The sequence below is a fragment of the Delphinus delphis genome, chromosome 3 (assembly GCF_949987515.2).
Source record: "Delphinus delphis chromosome 3, mDelDel1.2, whole genome shotgun sequence".
Lineage (NCBI taxonomy): Eukaryota > Metazoa > Chordata > Mammalia > Artiodactyla > Delphinidae > Delphinus > Delphinus delphis.
In genome coordinates, this window is record NC_082685.1 from 40500071 (window position 1) to 40523854 (window position 23784).

The 23784-nt window shown below is 46.9% G+C and overlaps 1 protein-coding gene across 1 annotated transcript in view; it reads left to right on the forward strand.

Moving 5' to 3' along the window:
- The window catches only part of ADAM19 (ADAM metallopeptidase domain 19), an 88525-nt gene that overhangs the window by 50363 nt on the left and 14378 nt on the right, over nucleotides 1–23784 (forward strand). Inside the window, exons 8-19 of the mRNA XM_060008455.1 lie at nucleotides 3318–3389; nucleotides 6754–6920; nucleotides 9078–9162; nucleotides 9849–9988; nucleotides 12093–12270; nucleotides 15726–15815; nucleotides 18240–18435; nucleotides 19713–19821; nucleotides 21035–21239; nucleotides 21974–22051; nucleotides 22165–22273; nucleotides 23313–23457. Coding sequence (XP_059864438.1) covers nucleotides 3318–3389; nucleotides 6754–6920; nucleotides 9078–9162; nucleotides 9849–9988; nucleotides 12093–12270; nucleotides 15726–15815; nucleotides 18240–18435; nucleotides 19713–19821; nucleotides 21035–21239; nucleotides 21974–22051; nucleotides 22165–22273; nucleotides 23313–23457 — 1574 coding nt within the window. The remainder of the gene's footprint in view (nucleotides 1–3317; nucleotides 3390–6753; nucleotides 6921–9077; nucleotides 9163–9848; nucleotides 9989–12092; nucleotides 12271–15725; nucleotides 15816–18239; nucleotides 18436–19712; nucleotides 19822–21034; nucleotides 21240–21973; nucleotides 22052–22164; nucleotides 22274–23312; nucleotides 23458–23784) is intronic.

Consider the following 23784-nt stretch of genomic DNA (forward strand, 5'->3'; position numbering starts at 1 on the left):
ACATCTTGTTCTCCTTTGAGAGGAGTTTTGCTTTTTAATTGGTGTCGGTATTGGTTTTTCCAGCAGCCTTTCTTTCTTTCTTTTTTTTTTTTCCTTTTGTTTTCCTTTCCAAAGACTGGTGTGTGTGTAGGATGGGGGAGTGGTGTGGGGAGCAAAATCCTAAGTGATTTAAAAGCAGCAGCTGTGCAGTCATGGGGGATGCTAATGGCGCTGGCCCCTGCTTAACAGAACTGCCATAGTGGGAGGGTTGCCGGAAGAGAGCTGAGCTTCCCCGGCTCCGGGACGTCTTGAGATCCTCTAATACAGTGGTTTCGAACCTTTTTTTGTGTGTGCTGCAGAATCCTTTGTTCAGATGAAAGCTCCTGGGACCCCGATAGTTAAGCATATAGAAACACAGCTGCTCTAATGGAAAGGTGGGGTGATGCTCCCCCTCGGCCTTGCACTCTCACCAGACGACTCCTGGTGTGGGGATTTAAAACCCACTGGGTGTGAGTCTGAAAGCTGGAGAAGCGGGGGTGGGGTGAGGATCGGACATCTTCAGTCTCCTGACCTCCAGGGTCACTGCAAACCCCCGAAAGGAAAAGTGTGCGCCCAAGGTGCCTCCAGAACTGTGCTGTGCATAGAGCCGTCTTCCTGTTCTAGAGGGAGGGTCTCCAGCAGCGCCCCATAGGTGCTGCCCACAGGCCATGATTCATGCAGCTCAGTGGATGGTGGATAGGGAATGTGCTCACTACTCAGGTCCTGGGCAGGGGTGGGTGGGGAAGTAATAGGCCAGGCTGGGCTCACAGGCTCACAAACCCCTGCCCCCCTCACCACCTCCTCCCCCACTCCCTCTCCAAGTGGCCTCTCATCCTCCGCGGGCAGAAATGTATTCCTGACAATTAATTAATCTGAGAGGACGGCAGACAGGGAAGAGGAGGGCGCCTTATCTGTGATTTATAACCTGGTGTTGAGACAGGCCAGGCTTCACCTCTGGGCTCTGGGCTTAGCACAGGGAGCAGAGACATGGATGGGGTTGCTGCCTGGAGAGAGGGTTTTCAGCAGTAAAAATGACCATGCAGCTCCCTGGGCCTAGGTGGGAGCACCTGGGGGGTGGTTCTCAGTTTATTCATTCCTTAGGTGAAATGGGAGATCCAGGTGGGGGAAGAGCAAGATGGGATTTGGAGGAGGAGACAGGGCAGCTGTGAGAACAGGTATGCCAAGGACTTTTCAAGATACAGACAGAATGTGGGGCAGCTGGGAAAGACCAGGTGATGCACCGTGTTTTAAGGCCTGTGTCAGCCCAGAAAGTGTAAGTGGGAGATACTCTTTTCTTTACATCAGAGGTCTGTAAACTATAGCCCATGGTCAAATCCAGCCCACTCCGGGTTTTTATAAATAAAGTTTTACTGGAACGTATCCATGCCTACCGCTGCATGTGTTGTCCATGGCTGCTTTTGAGCTACAATGGCAGAGTTGAGTAGTTGTGGTAGAGACTTTATGGCTGCAAAGCCTAAAATATTTACAGTCTGGCCATTTGCAGAAAGTTTGCTGACTCTTGCCTGAGGCTCTTCAGGATAGCATGGTACATTCCTTAAAACTATGGTGGTATTATCGGGCAGCTGTTTGAAGATAGGATTAATATATCTGAAAGACAATGAAGTCTGACTCTGATGTTCTAATAAATACTCCCTAAATGCTGCAGCACTTTCTGTGCCTGTGAGACGAGTTTAGAAATGGGATGACTGAGTAAAGAGAAACTTCAGGATTAACACCTTGGAAAGGTCTAAGTCCCAGGATCTTACATTGAATTTAACTCCATAGAAAGCAATGGTGAAAGTGAGACGATTGCAGTTCTGATGAGTCACGGTTCCCAGGAGGCCCAGGAAGGTCCAGAAGCAGTGGGAGAATAGGAAACGGTGCGTTTCTCCCCCTATCGTGGCTGAGACACACCCCCATCTGGACAAATATCCCAGGGTGTTTTATTTGGCTGTTCTTTTCATTTCTTTCTTGTATATTCTTGTGGGATGCAGTGGAGGAAGGACGTGAAGGTTTGGACTGAAGTAACATATATCGTGTGTACACAAGGTAAATCAGATAGGTACCCAGGTTCTGTGTAACAATGGCAGCATATAGGACGTACCCATCATTTTCAAATTTAGGTTTCAGTTGTAGCAAGTTTTATCTTTATGCTGTGAAGCTTTCCTTCATCATTGCAGCTGAAAGTGATCTACCCTTTTTTTTTTTTTTTTTTTTTTTTGCGGTACGCGGGCCTCTCACTGTTGTGGCCTCTTCCGTTGCGGAGCACAGGCTCCGGACGCACAGGCTCAGCGGCCATGGCTCACGGGCCCAGCTGCTCCGTGGCACGTGGGATCCTCCCGGACCAGGGCACGACCCCGTGTCCCCTGCATCGGCAGGCGGACTCTCAACCACTGCGCCACCAGGGAAGCCCGTGATCTACCCTTTTGAAGCAGGCGTGATTAAGTGAGGCTACCTACAGAAATGTGCCCCTCCTGCTGCCCACGGCAGATATTTCTGATGGAGCACAGCACTTTTTGCTGCCGAGCCCCTTGCAGTCTTAGAATTCTTCTCACTGTGGAAGGCATTGCTAGTTGATCTGAGTATCGTGCCTAGATGAAGCCTATTTCCCAAGGTTTTATGATCCTCATTGCCAGCACTCATTTTGTGTCATTCACGCAGCCTCCTGTTGCAGTTATTTCTGTGCAGGTTTTCTCAGCCCGTTTCTATTTCATACTCCTTAAATATAGCATCTGCCATTGTTGTTATTTCTGGTCCGCTCTGTGTTTTAACTGAAGCTCCTTCAAGGCTAGGACCAGGACCACACACTTTGTATCCTACCCTGCACCAAGTGCAGTGCCTTACACACTGCAGTTGTTCAGCAACAATTTGACCATGTTGACTGATCACGTGCACGGAGGCCTTGTGAGATCCCTGTGATGGCGGCTCCATGCTGGGGTGATGACCGAGGCAAGGATTGGATTGGTCCCTCTTCTAAGCCCCAGTGGAAGTTTGCAGGAGGCCTTGTAATTAGGAGGACAGGAGAACAAGGTTGACTTCACAGGCTGGAGGAAGACAGTTCAGTTCACTGCACAACTGTTAACATGCCTACCGTGTGCCTGGAACTGAGCTAGTAGTTGGAGGTACCAAGATGGATGTGACCCACGTTCTGCCCTCCCAAGCTGACACTATGTGTCAGGGAGATAGTCGTCATAGAAGACGGAAGAAAATGAAAAGGAATTCAAAGACCAGTAATGGGGCACACGAGGGGTCCTGGGAAGGGTTCTGGGGTCTCACCTAGTTCTGCTTGCCCCATTTAGTTTCAGAAGAATCGACGAGACCAGGACGCCACCAAACACAAGCTCATGGAGATCGCCAATTACGTTGATAAGGTGAGACCAGGTGTGTCCTTGTGGGAAAGGTGCCAGCACCTTAGAGGAGCTGCAGGACAGGAGATCACACCTGACTTGCCTCTTGCTCGACTGGCCGCCCCACCAGTTTCTGGGAGGCAGTAGCGATGCAGCCGAAGCTCAGTGGTCACGACCAGACCGTCAACTGCATGGACCTAGCCAAGTAACTTGTCTTGTTTGGGTTGCTGTTTTGTTTTTTAATTTACAAAATGAGGGGTTGATTTAAATCAAGAGCTTTGGATTGTTTTTGTTTTTCTGATGGAATCCTTTTTCCAATGTCTAATATAGAAGTCCGATGACAACAGGCGCCTCTAAGCTGAAGCAGGGGTGAGGACCCAGAGTGCTGTCCTCTGACCCCCTTCCCCTCATCCCTGCCTTAAAAGTTGAGGAGTGGGTGGTTTGGGGTCAATCTGTGTAATCTCCATCTGTAAAACAGTTCTAAAATCATTTGGGTTTGTCTCTTAGAAAAGCCATGCAGTTGGTTAACTTTCCTAGGTCAGGCTCTTTTAAACAAGCTCTTAGGAAATACCCAGATTCTTGAATTTTACTAGAATAGGCTGGTCTGGGACTTGGAAATACTTTGTTTATATGAAAGAGTGCAAAATGCAGAAGAGGTAACCTAGAATGACAGTGGCCTCTTGATAGGCGAGTGGTAAATAGTTTTAAAAAGTAGATTTTAATGTTTGGGATCGCAGGTCTCTGAGAATCTGATCACATTTATTGTACAGTTTCAGGGCACTCACAGAACTTCTGAACCTTAACTCTGGGCCTGCTAGGGATTCCTGGATCCCAGGTCTCAAGCGGATATATATATATATATTTTTTTTTTCTTTTTTTAAAAAAATATTAGAGGATAAGGAAGAGAACAAATATTTTTAGGGATTTACAAGCAAATTTGGTAGCGTACTGAAGTCATTGGATGGGCAGGTCTATGCCCTGTGTTTTTGCCGTAGATGACTCTGGAAACGCTGGTCGGTGTTTGGTGCCTGGTGAAAGTCAAACACTGGCATTTCCTGGAAGGAAGGACTCCAGGGACACAGTCCAGTCCTCTCTCTAGCCTTCAGTTCACTCAGCAATAACATCTAAATGATCCCACAACCCAAACACTCAGCATCTGGGAAAACAAGAAAAGCTTGTTTCCCTGGGGGTAGACCATGTTATCCCCCATGTGACATCTATTGTTCTGGAGATGCTGCAGGTGGGAGACTTGGCTGGGTCTCCGCTATGTAGATTCTGCAGCTGGTCTGGGTGATCGAACCAGTGGTGCTGGTGAAAAGTGGAAGGAGAAGAGAGGCGTTAGCAAACCACATCCTTGCTGGAAGGCCCCCAGCCTTGCCAGCTGGTCTGCTCTGTGAAGCAGTCTCGGTTATCTCATCTGCAGCTGAGGTTAGTCACTCCCGGCTGGGGTTAGGGAAGGCAAACTCACTTCTCTGAGGCTTGCTGACCCACCTACTTGAACTGAACTGTTATGGAACTAAAACTGGAATGCACTGCACTAATCAGCTGAATCATGAACCCAATCAAAAATGTTTTTCCTTAACTGTGAAAAAAGCCAAGTTTAAGTCCTCAAAAAGCTCCCTAGTGAAGCAAGTTCAACTTGAAATCCAAACCCTTTATTTTCTGTAATGATTGACCTAGCATAAAACAGAAAAATCAAAATTTCCATTGAAATCAACTGATACTCTGCTGAATCTGGAGCCCATTTACATCACAGTTTCTTGGGGGCAAGTTGATTCTCTGGATGTGTAAATATGGTAGCACTTCAGCAGTGTAGTGTCGTCATGATTAGACTCTGAGGTCTAATAATCCGGACCTTAATCCTGGCTCTGCCAGCTTCCTGCTGAGACTTTGGCAAGTTACTGAACTTCTCTAGGCCTCAGTGCTTAATACATAGAAAGCACTTGATAAGCATTGGTGCTATGATTGTTATATTTACCTTGGGGCAGTACCTGCCACTTTCGAATTAAGATGGCATCTCCTGCTCACATGACCTAGGTTTACCTGCAATTTTTTTTTTTTTTAAATTGCTGTCTCAGTATTCTCTGGGATAGTCCAGTCAAAGAATTCCTTGTACCTACGCCTTCCAGTACTTTGCTTTAAGGAAAACCCTCTTCCTGCTATGTGTGTGTGAGATGAAATATACTGTGTCATGAAAGTTAGGCGTAGCTCTAGCCTTAAGGAGCCCAAGGATCAAGGCTCGTGTATAGAATTTCAGGATCTCTGGGTTGGACAAAATCCTGAAGATTATCTGGGACCTTTGCAACCTAAAGCTTGCAACCTGCTTATGGCATCCTTCACAAAACCCAAAAACCCCCAGTGATGGGGAAGGAAATTTTCAAAGTAAGCACATCTATCTACATGTATTTCATTTACACCCATTTACTTCCAAAATGAGTCGGAGACGTCTTCCAATAAATCCATTAATATATCCGCACAATGGAATACTAGTCAGCAATAAAAAGGAATGGCAGCCTGATACAGGCTACAAGATGGATGAATCTCAGAAACATGCTAAATGAAAGAAATAACAAAAGACTACATATTGTATAATTTCATTTATAGAATATGTCTGGAAAAGGCAAATCTGTGGAGACAGAAAGTGGATTAGTGATTGCCCAGGTCTGGGGGTGAAAATGGGCAATGATGGTAAGTGGACATAAGGGATCTTGGTGTGATGACAATAGTCTAACATTGGATTATGGTGATCACTTTACAACTTGGTAAGTTTACTAAAAAATATTGAGCTGTACACCTAAAATGGGTGGATTCTGTGATATGTAAATTATACCTCAATAAAGTTGTTTTGAAAATGCATATACAAGAGAACTTTTTAGACATGTATAAAAATGATAAGGGCCGTAAAGGAATTGGGAGGGATAATTGTACCAGACACCTGGGCCAAAGGTCCTTATTATAGATGACAGCGTGGCTTAGCTCACTTTGAAAGCTTTTTTCCTGTTTGAAATGAAATGTCTTCCTGTCTTTTTTACCTATAGACTGAGCCCTGCTTTAGGCTCATGTGCAAAAATGCTGATCCTTTCTCCACATGAGAACCCCGTGCATGTCTGAAAGCAACTCTGTGTCCTATCTCGGTCTTCATTTCTCTAAGCTAAGTCACCCCATCTCTGCCACCAGGGGCAGAGCCTCTCTTAGGATGTCGTGCCTGTCTCAGGATGTCCCCCTTCTGAGAAGGTGAAGAGCAACACGTGTTCCCTCTTCCCCTTGGAGGCATGTATAGAAGAGAAATCTGGAATCTGTGCTCTGAGCGCTTGGGCTAGGAAGGGGCTCATAACCTCAAGTGGTGTTGACAGATGATGCTGTGACTCTCTTCTCTGTGTGTTTTCAGTTTTACCGATCCTTGAATATCCGGATTGCCCTCGTGGGCTTGGAAGTGTGGACTCATGGAAATATGTGTGAAGTTTCGGAGAACCCGTACTCTACCCTCTGGTCATTTCTTAGCTGGAGGCGCAAGCTGCTCGCCTGGAAGAACCATGACAATGCACAGTTAATCACGTAAATAGCCTTTTCCGTATGTGTTGCCTTGGCCTTGGCTGCAAAGCCCCTGCCTGCAGTGCGTGTGCTGTTTGCCCTTTTCTCCCCAGTGCTGAAGGTTGGCTGGACTAAGCCATCCTTACTCTCCAGTCCAGGTAACGAAGTGTTCCTCAGGCGTGTGCTCCGTACCCAGTATATCCAGGAAAATATTAAAAAGCCTGAGTCATAGCAATCCCAAGAAGTGTTTACAGCCCAAATAAGACAATTAGCCTTAGACATATTTAGTTGAGTCTCTGAAACAATTGGGTGTGTATTTGGGAAGTGAGTGACTGTTGGTCATGGCTGCTTTGAAATAGACTTTCTAAGGGGCTCACCTTGATCTTCGTGGCGCTTTGTTCTAGAACAGGTGTTAATCGCCCAAAGCAGGCACAGGAGAGGGGCCTCCTCTGCCTGTCGTTCACGTCATTCCCAGGGGCTCAGGGTCGACTGCGAGACAGTCAAGTGGCAGGTGGTGCAGGAATAGTGTGTTTGGGGGGAGGGAGACGTGGGGGGAGAGGGCGGATGTGTTGGAGTTTGTTCAATTCCCAGAGAGAAAAGAGCAGAAACTGATGGGGGTCGCGGTGGCCCGTGATAGTCCCCCGTGGTGATTATTTAGTATTTATTAGTGTTGACTTCCAAAGGTATTCTCAGGAAGTTACAACAAAAGGCACATACATAATAAAACCAATTTTTTTTCCTGTTTCCTAAATATCTCTGAAACAACAATCATTTAAACCTTTGTTTACTCTTTAAAAGAGACCGGGGGAAATAGCCGTACCACAAACCCAAGTGCTTACTTCATGATAGCACATTTACCTAGGAAGAGTCTTTGGTTACCAAAACTTTGGCCTGATCTTTGAAAGCCTGGAGTTCTCCTTTGGGCAAGACCTTGAATCCAATTTCCAGTAGGACTTCCTCGGAGCCCTGTGTGAGTTTATCAGATAACCAGTAGGGCGTCATAGAGCTTCGCATGTTTTTTTTGTTTGTTTGTTTGTTTTGTTTTTGCGGTACACGGGCCCTTCACTGTTGTGGCCTCTCCCGGGCGCGCGCAGGCTCAGCGGCCGTGGCTCACGGGCCCAGCCGCTCCGCAGCAATGTGGGATCCTCCCGGACCAGGGCACGAACCCGTGTCCCCTGCATCGGCAGGCGGACTCTCAACCACTGCGCCACCAGGGAAGCCCTGCATGTATTTTTTTTGCAGAGTGTTTCTCTGAAGATAAGTGTGCCTTGAATTCAACAAGCATGTATTAAGCACCCACTACGTGTCTGATTCTTTGCTAAGTTCTAATGACCCCAAAATACATGAGATAGCCTTGACTCTCTAAGATATCATGGTCTAAGTAAGAAGACAAACACAGAGATATAAAAGCATGATGTAATGAACTTCCATGTAGATGCTTTAAATAAATTTCATGTTTGTGGTATGCACGAAAACACTGGTATTTTATTCATTCCCTTGCCCCTGCCCTGGATGCGTACAGCTGAGAAAAGCGTGTATTAAACTGGGGGAATGTAGCTGGCTGTTGGCAGGTTAGGAGCACAGTTGCAAAACAAAGGCAGAAACAGTTCATCCTTGCACCCAGCTGCACTTTGTGAGGCTCCTGATGGGACACATCTGTTTCCTTGGCCCCAGAGTGATGCAGGAATGAAGCATCAGCCCCCACAGCTGCTGCCCTGGCCCCCCCCTCCCCATACACATACCACAGAGGCAGGGATATGGCAGGGCACCCTGGCAGCTGGCGGAAGTGGGCATGATTCACTTCAGCCTCAGAACCTGTGCCACCCTTCCCTCATCCCCACCCTCTGACCTTTTCCTCTGCAGCAGGAATGGGATGCAGCTTTGCAAGCCCTGCCCATTTCCTTCCAGGGAATGGGGCTGCGGGCATATTGTGGGAAGAAGTGAACTTTTGCTCTCTCTTCTGTTTCTCTGGAGCAGTGAGAGAGTAGGTGAGAGGAAGTGAGAGGGGTGGTGACCTGGAAGTTGTCCAGCTGGCCTAGAGTAGTGGGATCTGTCCCCTTGGGAATGATCTGGGAATGTCAGCAGGGCCAGGGAATGCCGTGATGGCCACCCACTCCTGGGCACATGGAAACAGCCCTCTCGGTCCCCACTCCAGTCACCCTCTCTCCTTCCCTCCTGCAGGGGCATGTCTTTCCACGGCACCACCATCGGCCTGGCCCCCCTCATGGCCATGTGCTCTGTGTACCAGTCTGGAGGGGTCAACATGGTGAGTCTCAGCCAATATATTGATGCTGCAGAAGGTGGAGAACTGCCCCACAAGACAGGAGGTCATCTTATAAAGAATAATTTTGTATTAATTGTTGCAGGAAAAAAGAGATTGAACATAAAGAAGGGCCGTTGTTTAAAATGAAGGCATTACGTTCTAAGAGGTGGAGGTACTCAGGGATGAATTTTAATTTATTGTAATTTATTCCCAATTTTCAAGCTCAGGAGACACCTTGAAGCAATTACGTTAATCATACATCACTAGATGTCTTATATGTTCCAGACCAGGGGTTGAGAAATTGTAAGATACAGAGATGAAATGTTTTTTTTTTTATCTGAAGTCTCATGTTGTTCTGTATACCTTTATGGAGCAAGAGCCTGTCTCAGAGTCACAGGAAATTATTGCCCTCTTTTGAAGTGCTCTCTGACTTTGTGGGAGTGTTTGGACTACTCATGTCTGACCTGTGAAGTAGACAGCAAGGAGGCTGCTGTCCATTTATCTGTCCACCCCTCCATCCACCTGTATTTATTGACAGATGCAGCAGGGTAGTTAAGAGCACGGGCTTTAGTCACCGAGCCTGTACGCACAGCAATTGTACAATCAGTGGAGGACTGTGAGGCTTGGCTAAAGGAGAGGCAGGGCTGTAGTGGGGAGATGTCCTTGACCTGAACTGTCTCCCTGAGCAGGACCACTCTGAGAATGCCATTGGCGTGGCTGCCACGATGGCCCACGAGATGGGCCACAACTTCGGCATGAGCCATGATTCTGCGGATTGCTGCTCCGCCAGCGCGGCGGATGGTGGGTGCATCATGGCAGCCGCCACCGGGTGAGTCAAGCAGGAAGGTGAGGACGGGGAGGACGGCAGAGCACGAGAGGCCAGTGTGGCCCCCGTGTTGCTCCCGGCCCAGGGAGCCTCTGTTATACTAACGGGGGCATTGAAGAAAAAGGGGGTTTTGACAACAAAAGCATTGGAAGAAGACCAAGAAAACAATCGTGTGGAAGGAGCACAGGTTTCTAGCAGGAAGTCTGGTGTGGTATAACCTTAGATATACTTAGTTTCTGTCTTGGGGTTCTTTAGCTATAAAATTGGCATAACCACGTGTGTCTTTTCCACTTCATGAATTTTTGCTGAGAACCCATTTATAACAGCCACAGTCCTTAATCCCTCCATGTGAATGAAGTGTGATCAGTGCTGTTATGCCTCGGGCCAGATTGAACGTGCTGAGGTGGCCTCCAGAACGAGGAAAGGGAAGGGGAGCACCCACACCCCCCCAGTGACTCCTCAGGGAATTTACAGGCTGTGTTTACCACAAGGAATAAGGACAAGGCAGCGCCATCTCCCTGTAGCTGTGAGGGGTCTTTAAACCAGAGCCTTTGAAGAGAATTCTGGAGTTGCTTAAAAGTCAGTGCCTGGACTCAGAGAGCAGAGAACACTGGGTTCTTCCAGGACCCTAGTCACTCTTCAGAAGGCACCATGGTGGGAGCTTGTGTTCCTCCCACCCCAAACCATTAGGGTCTGCTTATGCTTCTTAGGGAATGGTGTGTCTCCAAGAGGAGATGCAGGGGCTTCCCTGGTGGCGCAGTGGTTAAGAATCCGTCTGCCAATGCGGGGGACACGGGTTTGAGCCCTGGTCCGGGAAGATCCCACATGCCGCGGAGCAACTAAGCCCGTGCGCCACAACTACTGAGCCTGCGCTCTAGAGCCCGAGAGCCACAACTACTGAATCCGTGTGCCACAACTACTGAAGCCCGTGCGCCTAGAGCCTGTGCTCTGCAACAAGAGAAGCCACCGCAGTGAGAAGCCTGCGTACTGCTACGAAGAGTAGCCCCCGCTTGCCGCAACTAGAGAAAGCCTGCACACAGCAGTGAAGATCCAATGCAGCCTAAATACATAAGTAGATTAGATAGATAGATAGATAGGAGATGCAGCTTTCTTGGAGCTCCAGTGTCCATTGCTTTCTCCTCACTTCTCAGAGAAAGTGACGCACAAAGGATGATGTTGACATGCAGGGGACAACTCCATGGGTCACTCTCAAATCCCTGTGAGCTCACCATTAAGTCCACCTCTTTCTCTCTCAATCTAAAAAGCATATCTGTAGACAAATGGTTGAGAGAGTTATATTTGTTTTTAAGCTGTTCACAAAATTTAGTAGTTTAACAATTATTGTTAAACAATTGTTAAACAATAGTTTAACAATTATTAGTAACAAGTTCTTTGTGACATTCCTGACAACTGAAGAAAACCCTCCAGTGTTTAACCTTTAGTTGGTTTAGAGAATTGGGATCAGGATAAGTCTTCCCTTACAGACCCAAATTGTGGTACTGACCTGCCGCCAGAGGGTGTGCGGCTTTTGATTCTTTTTCCCAATAGCGGGATCCAGGACCTTTTATATTCTTGTGATTAAAGACCATGTGTTTGTGAGTTAGCTGGTTGAGTTTGGAGTGCTGCCTGCATCCTTAGAACAGAGATCAGATCACTGGCCCAACAAAGAAATTAAACCCTTGAACTTGGCCTTTTTTGGCCTGGTCTTCTGTTCTAAGAAAATCTCCATCTAATATCAGCTTCAGGAAGAGTTTGGGTTGGCTGGTATTTTATTCAGCTCTAAGGCTCAAGAGACCTATTGTGACACACTAGTTATCCTTTATTTATTGCAACTCCTTCATGAAAAGGGCTGAAATTGTTGCTTCAAATTCTCAAGTAAATCCTCCATGGGGCGTGAGAAAAAAAAGCATTATGGGGTGGTTAGTATTTCTTAATTCTTAGAATGTTAATGTACAGGTGATGTTCTAGGCGGGCAGAATATATGTGCATATGGGACTCTAGGGGTCTGAGTCCAGCTGGAATCAGCCTCATGGGCGGCAGGATTGATGCTGTTCTGGCTGCTTGATGCTCAGACTCCCAGCTAATTCCAATCTTGTTCTTCTCCCAGGCACCCCTTTCCCAGAGTGTTCAATAGATGCAACAGGAAGGAGCTGGACCGGTATCTGCAGTCAGGCGGAGGGATGTGTCTCTCCAACATGCCAGACACCAGGACGCTGTATGGAGGCCAGAGATGTGGAAATGGGTACCTGGAAGATGGGGAAGAGTGTGACTGTGGAGAGGAGGAGGTAAGCTGTTGTGCTGGTGCTAGTGGGAGGGGAAGACTTTGCATTGGCTTCAAATCTCAAGGTTAAAGAGAATGCAAGCAAAAAATTAGTCATAGGCATTTCCTGCACACACGTGGCTATCAAAGACCCCGTCACAAATAAGATGTGGGGGGTAAATATGGACCATGTCTATGGACTCTCCCGGTTTGAAGTTGACATTGTTTATGTTCAGATTGTGAGTATCAGGTCTACCCAGAAACCACAGTCTTTGCCAGTGAAGCCACAGGTGGCCTCCTTGGCCCTCCAGCTGCACTGAATTTATTCTGAAGGCCATGCAGCCAGATATATGAACTTGAACCTGGGCCTTACGAGGATGCTTAAAATAACAAGCTCATGCTGTTTGGCCTGGAGAAGAGATGATTGAAAGGAAGGGGATGTAGGAAGTACTGGCAAGTCTGAAAGGGGCTTCTAGAAGGAAGAAGGAGCAGAACTCTTGGTGTACAAGCTCTTTCCTTCCTTATAATCTTCAGAATGAGAGTGGTGGGCGTACAGCATAGCTCTCTCACTTTTAACAGATGCTGTTCTGCAGAAAGCAGAACTGAATAGTTTCATATCTGTTTTTTGAAGGATGAAAATATGTACGTTAACATGCAAAATAATTTGTGGGAGAATGCGTGAGTATTCTATGTATTCAGAATAAACTATGCAGGTGAGATTGAGGGTCTGTATATGTGGGATAAGACTATTTGATTTTCTAATCCTCTCCATGGTTTGACTTTTTTTTAATGCCAGCACGTAACTTTCGTAATAAAACAAGAACTAGTTAAAGGCTCACCATCCACACCACGAGTTCAGAGAGATCAGCCCAGACCCTTCAGAAAGGAGAGAGTTGTATTATCACGGAGGGCCCGGTGGGGTTGAAGAGAAGACTGTGAGTGGGCTTGGCCAGTTGGCTTATATTCAGAGGAAGCGTCTCATTCAACAAATATTTACTGAGTATGTGGTGCTATGTCATGTGCCAAGGATAGGAAAATAGATAGGCAGAAAAAATAGACGTGGTCCTTGTCCTTATGGAGGGTATAGTCCAGTGGGGGAAACACACATTGACCAAATAATTGCAAAAATGTATAAATACAACTGTGGTAAGTGCTAGGAGGGCCAATGGCATTATGCTAGGAGTATATGTAATGTGAGGGGAACTGCCCTACTCGGGTGGGAGTGTGACCGCTGACCCCATAGCCGAAGGCTGAGGTAGGCGTCAGCGAGGAGCGCAGGGAGTCCAAGGCACATTTCAGCTAGAGGAGGAACCGTGCCTTAGGGTGAGAAGAAACATGGTGTGCTAGAAGGGAAGGAACACAGGTCTACCTGCAGCCCAGGGTGGTAGGAGATTCATGGAAACAAAGTGCCCTTATTCCTTCTCTGAGGGGGAGACAGGTGGATGAGTATCTGTAGTCAGGCGGTGGCATGTGTCTCTCCAACAAGCCAGACCTGGACAGTGACGGTTATGATATGGTTAATAAGCACGGGGTGGGCCCCAGGCAGACATGGCTTGAATTCGGCTCCAACACTTGCCAGGTATGTGCCTCGAGCAGCCACTGGACTTGTCTGAGTTGCGGTTTCCCCTTTTGTGAAATGGGCATAATTATGCCTCATAATCCTGCTGTGAGGGACCCATGGATGGGCCTGTGTCTATAGTAGGGGTGTGATAGGGACATTTGGAGTCACTGGGCATCTCATCATCTTTGTTTTTTTTTTTTTCCAATTTTACTGGGGTACAGTTGATTTACGATGTTGTGTTAGTTTCAGGTGTACAGCAAAGTGAATCAGTTATATGTATACATATATCCAGTCTTTTTTAGATTCCTTTCCCATATAGGCTGTTACAGAGTATTGAGTAGAGTTCCCTGTGCTATACAGTAGGTTCTTATTAGTTATCTATTTTATACAGAGAGTAGTGTGTATATGTCAATCCCAATCTCCCTATTTATCCTACCCCTTACCTGCTGGTAACCATAAGTTTGTTTTCTACATCTGTAACTCTATTTCTGTTTTGTAGATAAAAGTCATCTTTTAAAAAAAATTAATTAATTAATTAATTTTTTGGCTGCGTTGGGTCTTCATTGCAGCGTGCGGGCTTTCTCTAGTTGCAGCAAGTGGGCTCAGTCGTTGAGGTGCGTGGGTTTCTCATTGCGGTGTCTTCTCTTGTTGCAGAGCACAGGCTCTAGGCCCAAAGGTATCAGTAGTTGCAGCATGCGGGCTCAGTAGTTGCAGCACGCAGGCCCTAGCATGTTTGGGCTTCAGTAGTTGCAGGGCATGGGCTCTGTTGTTGCGGCGCATGGGCTCTAGGGCACGTGGGCTTCAGTAGTTGTGGTGTGTGGGCTCAGTAGTTGTGGCTCACGGGCTCTAGAGCGCAGGCTCAGTAGTTGTGGTGCGTGGGCTTAGTTGCTCCATGGCATGTGGGGTCTTCCCAGACCAGGGCTTGAACCCACGTCCCCTGCATTGGCAGACGGATTCTTAACCACTGTGCCACCAGGGGAGTCCCGTCCTCTTTTTAAATCTCATTCTGTATGTCAGCAAATCAGGACCCGTAGGGCAGGAAGGAAGAGAGGAGAGCATGGAACCCCTAGAGAAGGGTCCAGGCCAGTGAGGGTTGAGGAGGAGCAGCAGATGGCAAGAGAAGTCTGGGGAAGCAGGCCCGGGGGCTGACATAAATTGTTCAGGAGTTGTTCCAGCATGCCCTGACTCCTGATGGCCTCTTTTTATCAGATAGTAAGGTTTAGGAGTGTGGGGGGCACAGCAGTAGAAGACATGGTCTCTGGATGTTGTGTTGGGGATGAGAAAACCAAATCACAGAATTTCCATATAATGTAATACTATGCTAAAAACCATGTTTTAGAAGAATCCATGATTACAAGGAGAAATGGGCATATTATGTTAAAAGCAGTATGGGGCTTCCCTGGTGGCGCAGTGGTTGAGAGTCCGCCTGCCGATGCGGGGGACACGGGTTCGGGCCCCGGTCCGGGAAGATCCCAGGTGCCGCGGAGCGGCTGGGCCCGTGAGCCATGGCCGCTGAGCCTGCGCGTCTGGAGCCTGTGCTCCGCAACGGGAGAGGCCACAACAGTGAGAGGCCTGCTTACCAAAAAATAAAAAAATAAATAAAAATAAAAAATAAAAAAAGCAGTATGGATACTATGATTTTATAAAATGAGTATATGTCTGTGTGTATATAGGAAAGTGCTTAGAAAAATACAAAATGTAGTGGTGTCAAGTTGTGTGTTACTGATGATTATGCATATGTGTGTTTTTACGATGTATACGTATTACCTTAATGATAAAGCTATAAAGTGATTTTTTGGTGGAGACTTCCCAGGGGCCTGTGGGGCAGGGTAGGGGGTAAAGGCCCTCACCCTGCCTAGTCCCCTGTATCCCTGCCCTGCTGCCCCAGAGGCTCACGCCCCCTCCCACTGCCTCCCCAGGAATGTGATAACCCCTGCTGCAATGCCTCTAATTGCACCTTGAGAGAGGGGGCAGAGTGTGCCCATGGCTCCTGCTGTCACCGGTGTAAGGTAAGTGGCCCTTTCCTCCCTGCTCAGGGTTCTGACCTAACAGTCCAAGAGTCTGCTGGGGGGTAATGGCCAGGATTCAGCCTCTATCCTGGGGAAGTGGTGGCATCAAAGTTTCAGAAACATGGAGCTAGAAAGGGCCCTTGAACAAAGTTTACCTTTTTTCTATATTGGGCCTCACTGAGTTCAGATCGTCCCAGAGGGCTGTGTGTGCCTCCTGGAAGATGGGAGATTCAAAAAAGAAAAGTGTCCAGAAAGAGTAGGCTTGGTTTTATTTGGAACTCATAATGGTCTTCATCACAGTTTTGATTAACATTAATGAATTGCTTATTAGGTGCCAGGCATGGTACAGAGAATTTTATATATGTCATCTCATTCAATCCTTATAAAAGCCCCATGAGATGTGTATTAATATCCTCAATTTAAGATGAGAAAACTGGGGCTCAGAAGGGATAAGTGGCTTCTCTGGGGTCACACAGCAGGAGGAGGCTGAACCAGGCTGACCTGACTCTGGAGCCCACCCTCTTAATATTGATGTGAAAGATCACATCATTTTTACCACTAATATTACTATAGGTCTACAGTCTCTTATCTATAATTCTGAAATCTAGGAAATTCTGAAAACTCAAAAAAATTTTTTTAACTTATTGGTGGCAAAATTTGACCTGAATTGACATGAGTCTAATTATAGTCTTAAAAAAAATCATACTTAAAGTGAATATTATATTTCATTGCAGAAATATTAATGTGTGTGATTAAAAAGTATAATCCTAGGCCTTGCTGGTGGGTTATGTAACATACATATGTAATGTGTACGTGTGTGTGTATATATATATATATATACACACACACACATACACACATATGTATGTACATCAGTGTAGTGTCTGCTTTCTAAAATCTGTAAAGTCTGAAGCCCATCTGATCCCAGGGTTTTGGATAGGATTGTGGACTGTGCTTCCACCTACCACTTGCTGAGGGCTCATGATGTTCTGCGTACTGTTCAAGTACTTTATTAGAACATTCCTTCTAGCATGACCTTCTAGCAATAACCACGAGAGGGTTATTACCCTCACGGGTGCATAAACATAAGGTCCTACTGCTGGTTAAGGAGCTGGGATTTGAACCCAGGCAGGCTGGCTCCATGGTGGGTCCTCTTCCCCTCCATCTTGCTCTCAGGTGGAGAGATGCATCCTGAGGCCACCCTTGAACTGAGACTGTCAGAAAGCTGCTCAGCTGGTCCATTCTTGCCTTCTGTCTTGGGAGGGCCTTGTGGGTGGCGTGGAGTCACCCGGGAGTGTGGAGGGGCGCTGTTCTCAGACGTAGCTCTCCTTGCCTGGCTCAGGGGAACTCCCACGCCATCTGGTTTGACTCTAGGATGCACCCGGCGTCCCCCAGGGAGGCTGTGCTAGCTGGGGTCAGGTCCTCAAGTCTCAGGCTGAGGCCTGAGAGTGAGTGTGGAGAGCGCCCATCTCCCAGTCCCAGGATATCAGCTTGGATCTTGAAAAGGAGTTCCTGGAGAGAAGTGTGTGGGAAAAGATGAGGCTTGGAGTCTGAGGCCTTCAATTCAAGCCCTCTGTGTGATTTGGGGCAGCCGATTACCCATCCAAGCCTAGGTTCTTTATCTGTAAGACAGGAAGAGTACTAATAACTCTGACCACCCTGGGAGGCTGGAAGACTCAAGTGGAAACTCAGTGTTTACCAGTTGCCCAAGGTGTGCTATTGATCAGGTTATTTCATCTGCAGAATGAGGCAAATAGCAGTATATGTAGCTCATGGATATTGTGAGGATCTCACGACTTGAGTAGGTGTAACATACTTAGCCTGGCGCTTGGCTCAGTAACGGGGATGTATCATTGCCAGAGTGCTTTGTAAATTCAAAGATGTATGAATGAAAAAAAAAAAGACGTATGAATGCTACTCTGTGTGTGTGTGTATCTCTACATATGTATTACTGGGCTTGGCTCTTCTGCCACTTACTAACCATGAGACTTTGGAGACATTATTTAACCTCTTTCGCCTCAGATTTCATAATCTGTGAAATAGGGATAATTATATTACATAGGACTATCATGAAAACTAAATGAAGTAATATTTGTACTGCACTTAAGTGGGAGCTCCATAAAGTAGCTGTGATTACTAAAGCACTTAGTAAAGTGTAAATTGTCGCATAAATATTATTTTTTACCTACTTCTTAAGACTGCTATGCAGAGTTAGCATTTGTGAAAACACCTCGAAACCCTAAGTCACTATTCATATTAGATGAATGATGGTGATTTGAGCTAATGAGGTCATGTAAAAAGCACTCCGAAATAATGGTAATGGGAAATCCTGTTCCACGAGAGTGATGCTCATGAGCCCTTGCTGGGAGGGTTGAGGGCAGGTGGCAGATTGACCTTTTTTTCTGCTCTCGTTCCTCGGCTCAGCTGCTGGCCCCTGGCACGCTGTGCCGTGAGCAGGCGCGGCAGTGTGACCTCCCGGAGTTCTGCACGGGCAAGTCCCCCCATTGCCCCACCAACTTCTACCAGATGGACGGCACCCCCTGCGAGGGTGGCCAGGCCTACTGCTACAATGGCATGTGCCTTACCTACCAGGAGCAGTGCCAGCAGCTGTGGGGTCCTGGTAAGTCTCTCCTGGGGGGAATGGCCCTCCTCCCACCCCACTGCTTCCTAGCCAGCCTCCCCCTTCAGGCACTCTGGGTCGCTTAGAATCCTTGGCTTTAAAACAACATCTCCAGATATTACCTTTTTTCAAACCCCTTGCCTCAGGGTAGACTTTCAGGGAGAGGCAGTAGGCAGTGTTCTTCCTTGTTCTTTGATGCTTTAAATTCTCAGAGTGGGTGAGTGGATAAGAATAATCCAACAGAAATGGCAGAGGATGGAGACAGAAAAGGAAATGCAAATGGCCTTAAGCTATAAGCAAATTATAACAACTGTGGGATGGGATTTTTTTCATGTATCATATTGGCAAAGACTGAAGAATTAATATAATAAGGTAATAATACTATAACAATAAGAACAATAATAATATAGTTGTGGAGGGTGTGGGAAAACAGGTAGGTACCAACCCAATGGAAAGCTGTTTGGAGATGCCAGAATTTTAAGTGCACCTGTCATTGGGCTCATCCACACTGCTCCTTGGGGATGTATCCTACATTTGCACTTGCACATTTATGTGAAGATAGATTTACAACGATATTCGTTGCAACATTGTTAGTGATACCAATAACAGCCTATAAATCCTTCAGTAGGGACCAATTAAAGTAATTCTGGTACCTCCACACTATATAGCTGAATAAAAGGAGGCAGCTCTGTATGTACTGAATTAAAAAAAAAATCTCTCGTGATAAATTAAGTGAAAAATGCAAGACGCAGACCAGTGAATAGACTATGCTGCCACTCTTTATTAGATAGATTATCTCTAGAAGATACACAAGAATTGTATCTAGACGGTAGAGATAAAATTATCTTTAGAAGATACACTGTTAATTAAGATTGCTTCACCAGGTTGTAGGAAAGTAGGAACTGGAATGACTAGGTAGAAAAAACTGAAAGACATGCTTTATTCTTTAAAATGTTGTGCAGGTATTACCTTTAGTAAAAAACCTGAAGTGGGACAGGCCTTCTTCATTAGAGAGAAGGCTTAGCACACAAACCTCCCACAGATATAAAACCCCAATAAGGTATAAAGAACTGATGTAAAACCTTTTTCTATGAGTAGGTCTTGAGGAGGTGGGGGTCGAATAACTGATAGGGGTAAAGAAAGAACAGGCTGAGTGTTCCCTCCCCTAAAACTTTCTTAACCTTCTGATTTTGCCGAGGGCTAGCTCTGCCCTTTGGGGGCTTCTGGCTTCTGCTAACGTTGGCTAGTGTACTGATAAATGTTTCTTGCCCACCCAGGAGCCCGGCCCGCTCCAGATCTCTGCTTCGAGAAGGTTAATGTGGCAGGGGACACCTTTGGAAACTGTGGGAAGGACATGAATGGGAAACACAAGAAGTGCAACATGAGGTGATGACCATAGGGTAGACCCCACGAGATGAGGGTGACAAAGCAATTCCTGCTCCGTCCTCACTCCCGCCCTCTCAGCAGCTTGGCTGGCCCCAAACTGGGCCTTTACATAAATCTGTTCCAGGCCCTTTTGGCAATGTGCCATTCAGCCCCAAGGGAGTCCGAGGGAGGGCACAGATGGCAATGCTTCCTAGAAAGCTGGTCCAACCTCCTTCTGGGGCCTTCTTACAGTAGGGTGGGGCATCAGCCCTCTTGGGTCATTTCCACAGGGTACAAATTATACCCTCATCTGAACAGCCTGTTATTCACCCATTCATTCATTCATTTCAAACATCTATCCATCCACCCACCCACCCATCCACTATCTATTGTGGCTCTACCATGTGCCAGATACTGTGCTGAGTACATGGAACATAACAATACGGTGTAATAATGGAAGTGTTAGTGGGTTGAGGTGGTCTCCCAAAGGAAGTTATGCCTAAGCTGAGATTTGGAGAAATTATCCAGTTGAACAGGATGGGGAATGGCGCTGGTACCTGGGAGAGTGTACCAGGCAGAGAGATGAGTAGAGAAAACTCCTTGGTAGGAAGAACTGATAACAATTTGATATAGTTAAAGTATAATGTTGGGGTGCAGTGGGGAGGGGGCTTCTGAGAAATGAGCCTAGCTAGTTAAGCAGGGACCAGATCATGAGAAGCCTCGAATGCATGGCTAGGGGAGTTTGGACTTTGGCTTGAGAGCAGTTTGGAAATTAGACTCTTATAGGGCAAGACGGGAGGCAGGGAGACAGATTCCTGGTGTCCAGGTGAGGAAGGATGGTGGTGTGAATTAGAGTAGGTATATAGGAGGGAGGGAGTATGGGAAGTCGGGGATGACACCAGGCTTCTGGCTGCAGCACTCGAGTGCATGGGGGTGCAAGGAGCATAAGGGGGCAGGTTGCTCAGGTCAGGCAGTTGTCCTTGCAGTAAAGAGGACTTTCCAAGGCCAGCTCTCTGGCCTCGATCTGCTTGGGGATAAAGATCTAGCATCCCATCCTTGGTCTCAGTCCACATGGGGTCTTTCCTGCTGAGTCCCTACAGCACACTCATTGCCCTTTTGCCTCTCCCCCATCCAAGCCTGCTGTCCTGGTCAAGGAAGATTGAAGCTCTTTGGTGCCCCAGCTCTTCCCCTGCCTCTGATTCCATCTCCTTCCCTCCTTCTCTCTCGGGCCCAGAGATGCCAAGTGTGGGAAGATCCAGTGTCAGAGTTCTGAGGCCCGGCCCCTGGAGTCCAATGCAGTGCCCATCGACACCACCATCATCATGAACGGGAGGCAGATCCGATGTCGGGGCACCCACGTCTACCGAGGTCCCGAGGAGGAGGGTGACATGCTGGACCCAGGCCTGGTGATGACCGGGACCAAATGTGGCCATAACCACGTGAGTCCCTTTCTCCAGCCTCACTCAGTCGCTGGGTTGCAGTGACTAAAGTGTGAATCTGGAGCGAGGGTGCCTGGGCTCAAGTCCCGGCTTCCCCAACCTCTCTGGCCCTGTGGCTTGCTTCCTTTGTTAAATAAGCATGTTAGTAAGAGCAAGACCCACCTCATAGAATTGTTATAAGGATTAAACGAGATAATCCCTGTAAACCATTTAGAAGGCTGGCTATTATCTCTTTTGTCCTTATCATTAATTATCTTATGAATTGAGAAGTGGACTAGACTAGGAGTCAGGGAAGCCTGGGGAAAATAATGGTCAGAGTTTACTATGAGAATGATGTTGTAAAAAACATTTGAAGCACTTGGTATACTACCTGGCACAAAGCAGACAGCTGTCACCATGGTCATTATTTTTAAGTATAATATTTCAATTAGTGCATATTAATATACAATTAAGTAATTAACATATCACCAACGTATAGTAATATAGAGTGGAATAACACATATTTATTAAAAATATAATATTTTGTTTTTTCTCCCTAATCACACAAGTGATAGCAGAATTTAGTTAACTGCCATCCTGTCCTTGGCTCTTTAGGTTGTTTTTAATTTTTCACAGTAATAACCTGAAGTAGGCTGCCTTTTTGAGTCCCGTAAGTTCTGAGTGCAAAACCCCAGTCTCCTAATTGCCAACCAGTGTCCCTTCCGTTGTACCGAGTGGCTTCTTCCTCATTACAGATTTGCTTCGAGGGGCAGTGCAGGAACACCTCGTTCTTCGAAACAGAAGGCTGTGGGAAGAAGTGTCACGGCCACGGGGTACGCGTGCCTGGGGTTTTGGGGCTCCTCTGCCATGATGACTGAGGGGGCAGGCCCTATGGGAGGCCAGAGCTCTCCAGGGTGCTGACGCCTCTGCCCTGCCCTTGCTCCAGGTTTGCAACAACAATCAGAACTGCCATTGCTTCCGGGGCTGGGCCCCGCCCTTCTGCAACACACCGGGCCAAGGGGGCAGCATCGACAGCGGGCCCATGCCCCCCGAGAGTGAGTGCCTGGCCTGTGTGGGCCTCTGCCCACCTTTGTGAGGAGGGGTGGGTGCCATGGGGGCGGGTGGCATGATGCAGAGAGAGGACGAGTCAGCATCACTATCCTGATTTTGTAGATGAGAGAACAAGAGGGACCGAGTGGGAGGAGTGGCCCAGGCTAGCAGCCTGGTGTGGGGCTCAGCCTCAGTTGGTCTTCCTCTGTCCCTTCTGTTGAGGGGCATGGTTCTGCTTAGAGAGAGATTCAGACAGACCACAGGTTACTGAATAATCACATTCTCTCTGGGGGGCGGTGGAGGCGACTACCCCTTCTCGGCCACTTAAAAATAATCACGAACCTAGGGCACGTTATAGTGGCTCAGATCTCCTTGGATGAACAAAGCTTCAAATGAGGAACCAGAAACTCAGAAAATGTTACAGTTTTTTTTAGTGGAAATCTAAGGGATTCTAGCTCTTTGGTTTCCAAGCTTTTAAAAAGTAATAGAGAACTTTTTTTTTTTTGTTAAGGAAGAAACCTCAACATGTAAAACATAAAAGTAGTGGGTCACTGGTCTATATATATTTTGTGCATTAGATTTATAATTTGTGAGAACATTGAGGCAGTTTGGTGAAACCCAATGTGAAATTGTGGATTATGTGTGAAAGTTCTAATCTTACATCAATCTGTGACTCTCAGTGTTTTGTGTTGGTTGCTTTGTGTCCAGGAACATCATGATTCAGGCTGAAAACTAGTGGTAAATAATAATAGAGCTGAAACTCCTTGCCTTAAAAGGCACTCTCTTCAATTAGGCAAAGTGGCCAGAGAAGCTTCATTATGAGATCTGTGCCAAGCAAGTTGACCTGGTTGTTTAAGCTAATAATAGTGGCTTCCCAGTGGGACATAATGTGTGTTTTTTTTATTATAGTTTTTAAGTTAAAGTAAGTAATACAATGTAAATGAAGATCAAATATCTGAAGAGTGTCAGGAATACGTTATTTGAAATCCACAGCTAAAGCTCAGACCGCTTCTAAGTCTTTCACTTGGGTTCTATTTCTGGAAGGTGCTGGTCCTGTAGTAGCCGGTGTGTTTTCGGCCATCTTTGCGCTGGCGGTCCTCATGCTGATGTACCGCTGCTGTAAACAGAACAACAAACTGGGCTACCTCAAGCCCCTAGCCCTCCCTTCCAAGTTGAGGCAACAGTTCAGGTATGACGGGGTACCGTGAAGGATTTGGGGTCCACTTGGAGATCACAGAGCTTTCCATAAGCAGTACCTGGTGAAGAAGTTGGTGGTGGTGGGTCTAATTCGGGGAAGGCAAATGCCAGGTACATGCCGCTCTCTCCGCTGCTGCCATGCTCCTTGACCGTGGCAGACATTACTAGCTGATTTTTATTAATAAGTAAGCTTGGCTGAGCCTGGTCATCACTTCAGAATCCTTCTCAGCAGAATGCCCCCACCAATTCAAGTCGGAATAGAAATGAAACCTCTTTGCTAGCGTGTATCTATCTAATTGATTTGCTCCCCATTTTAAAG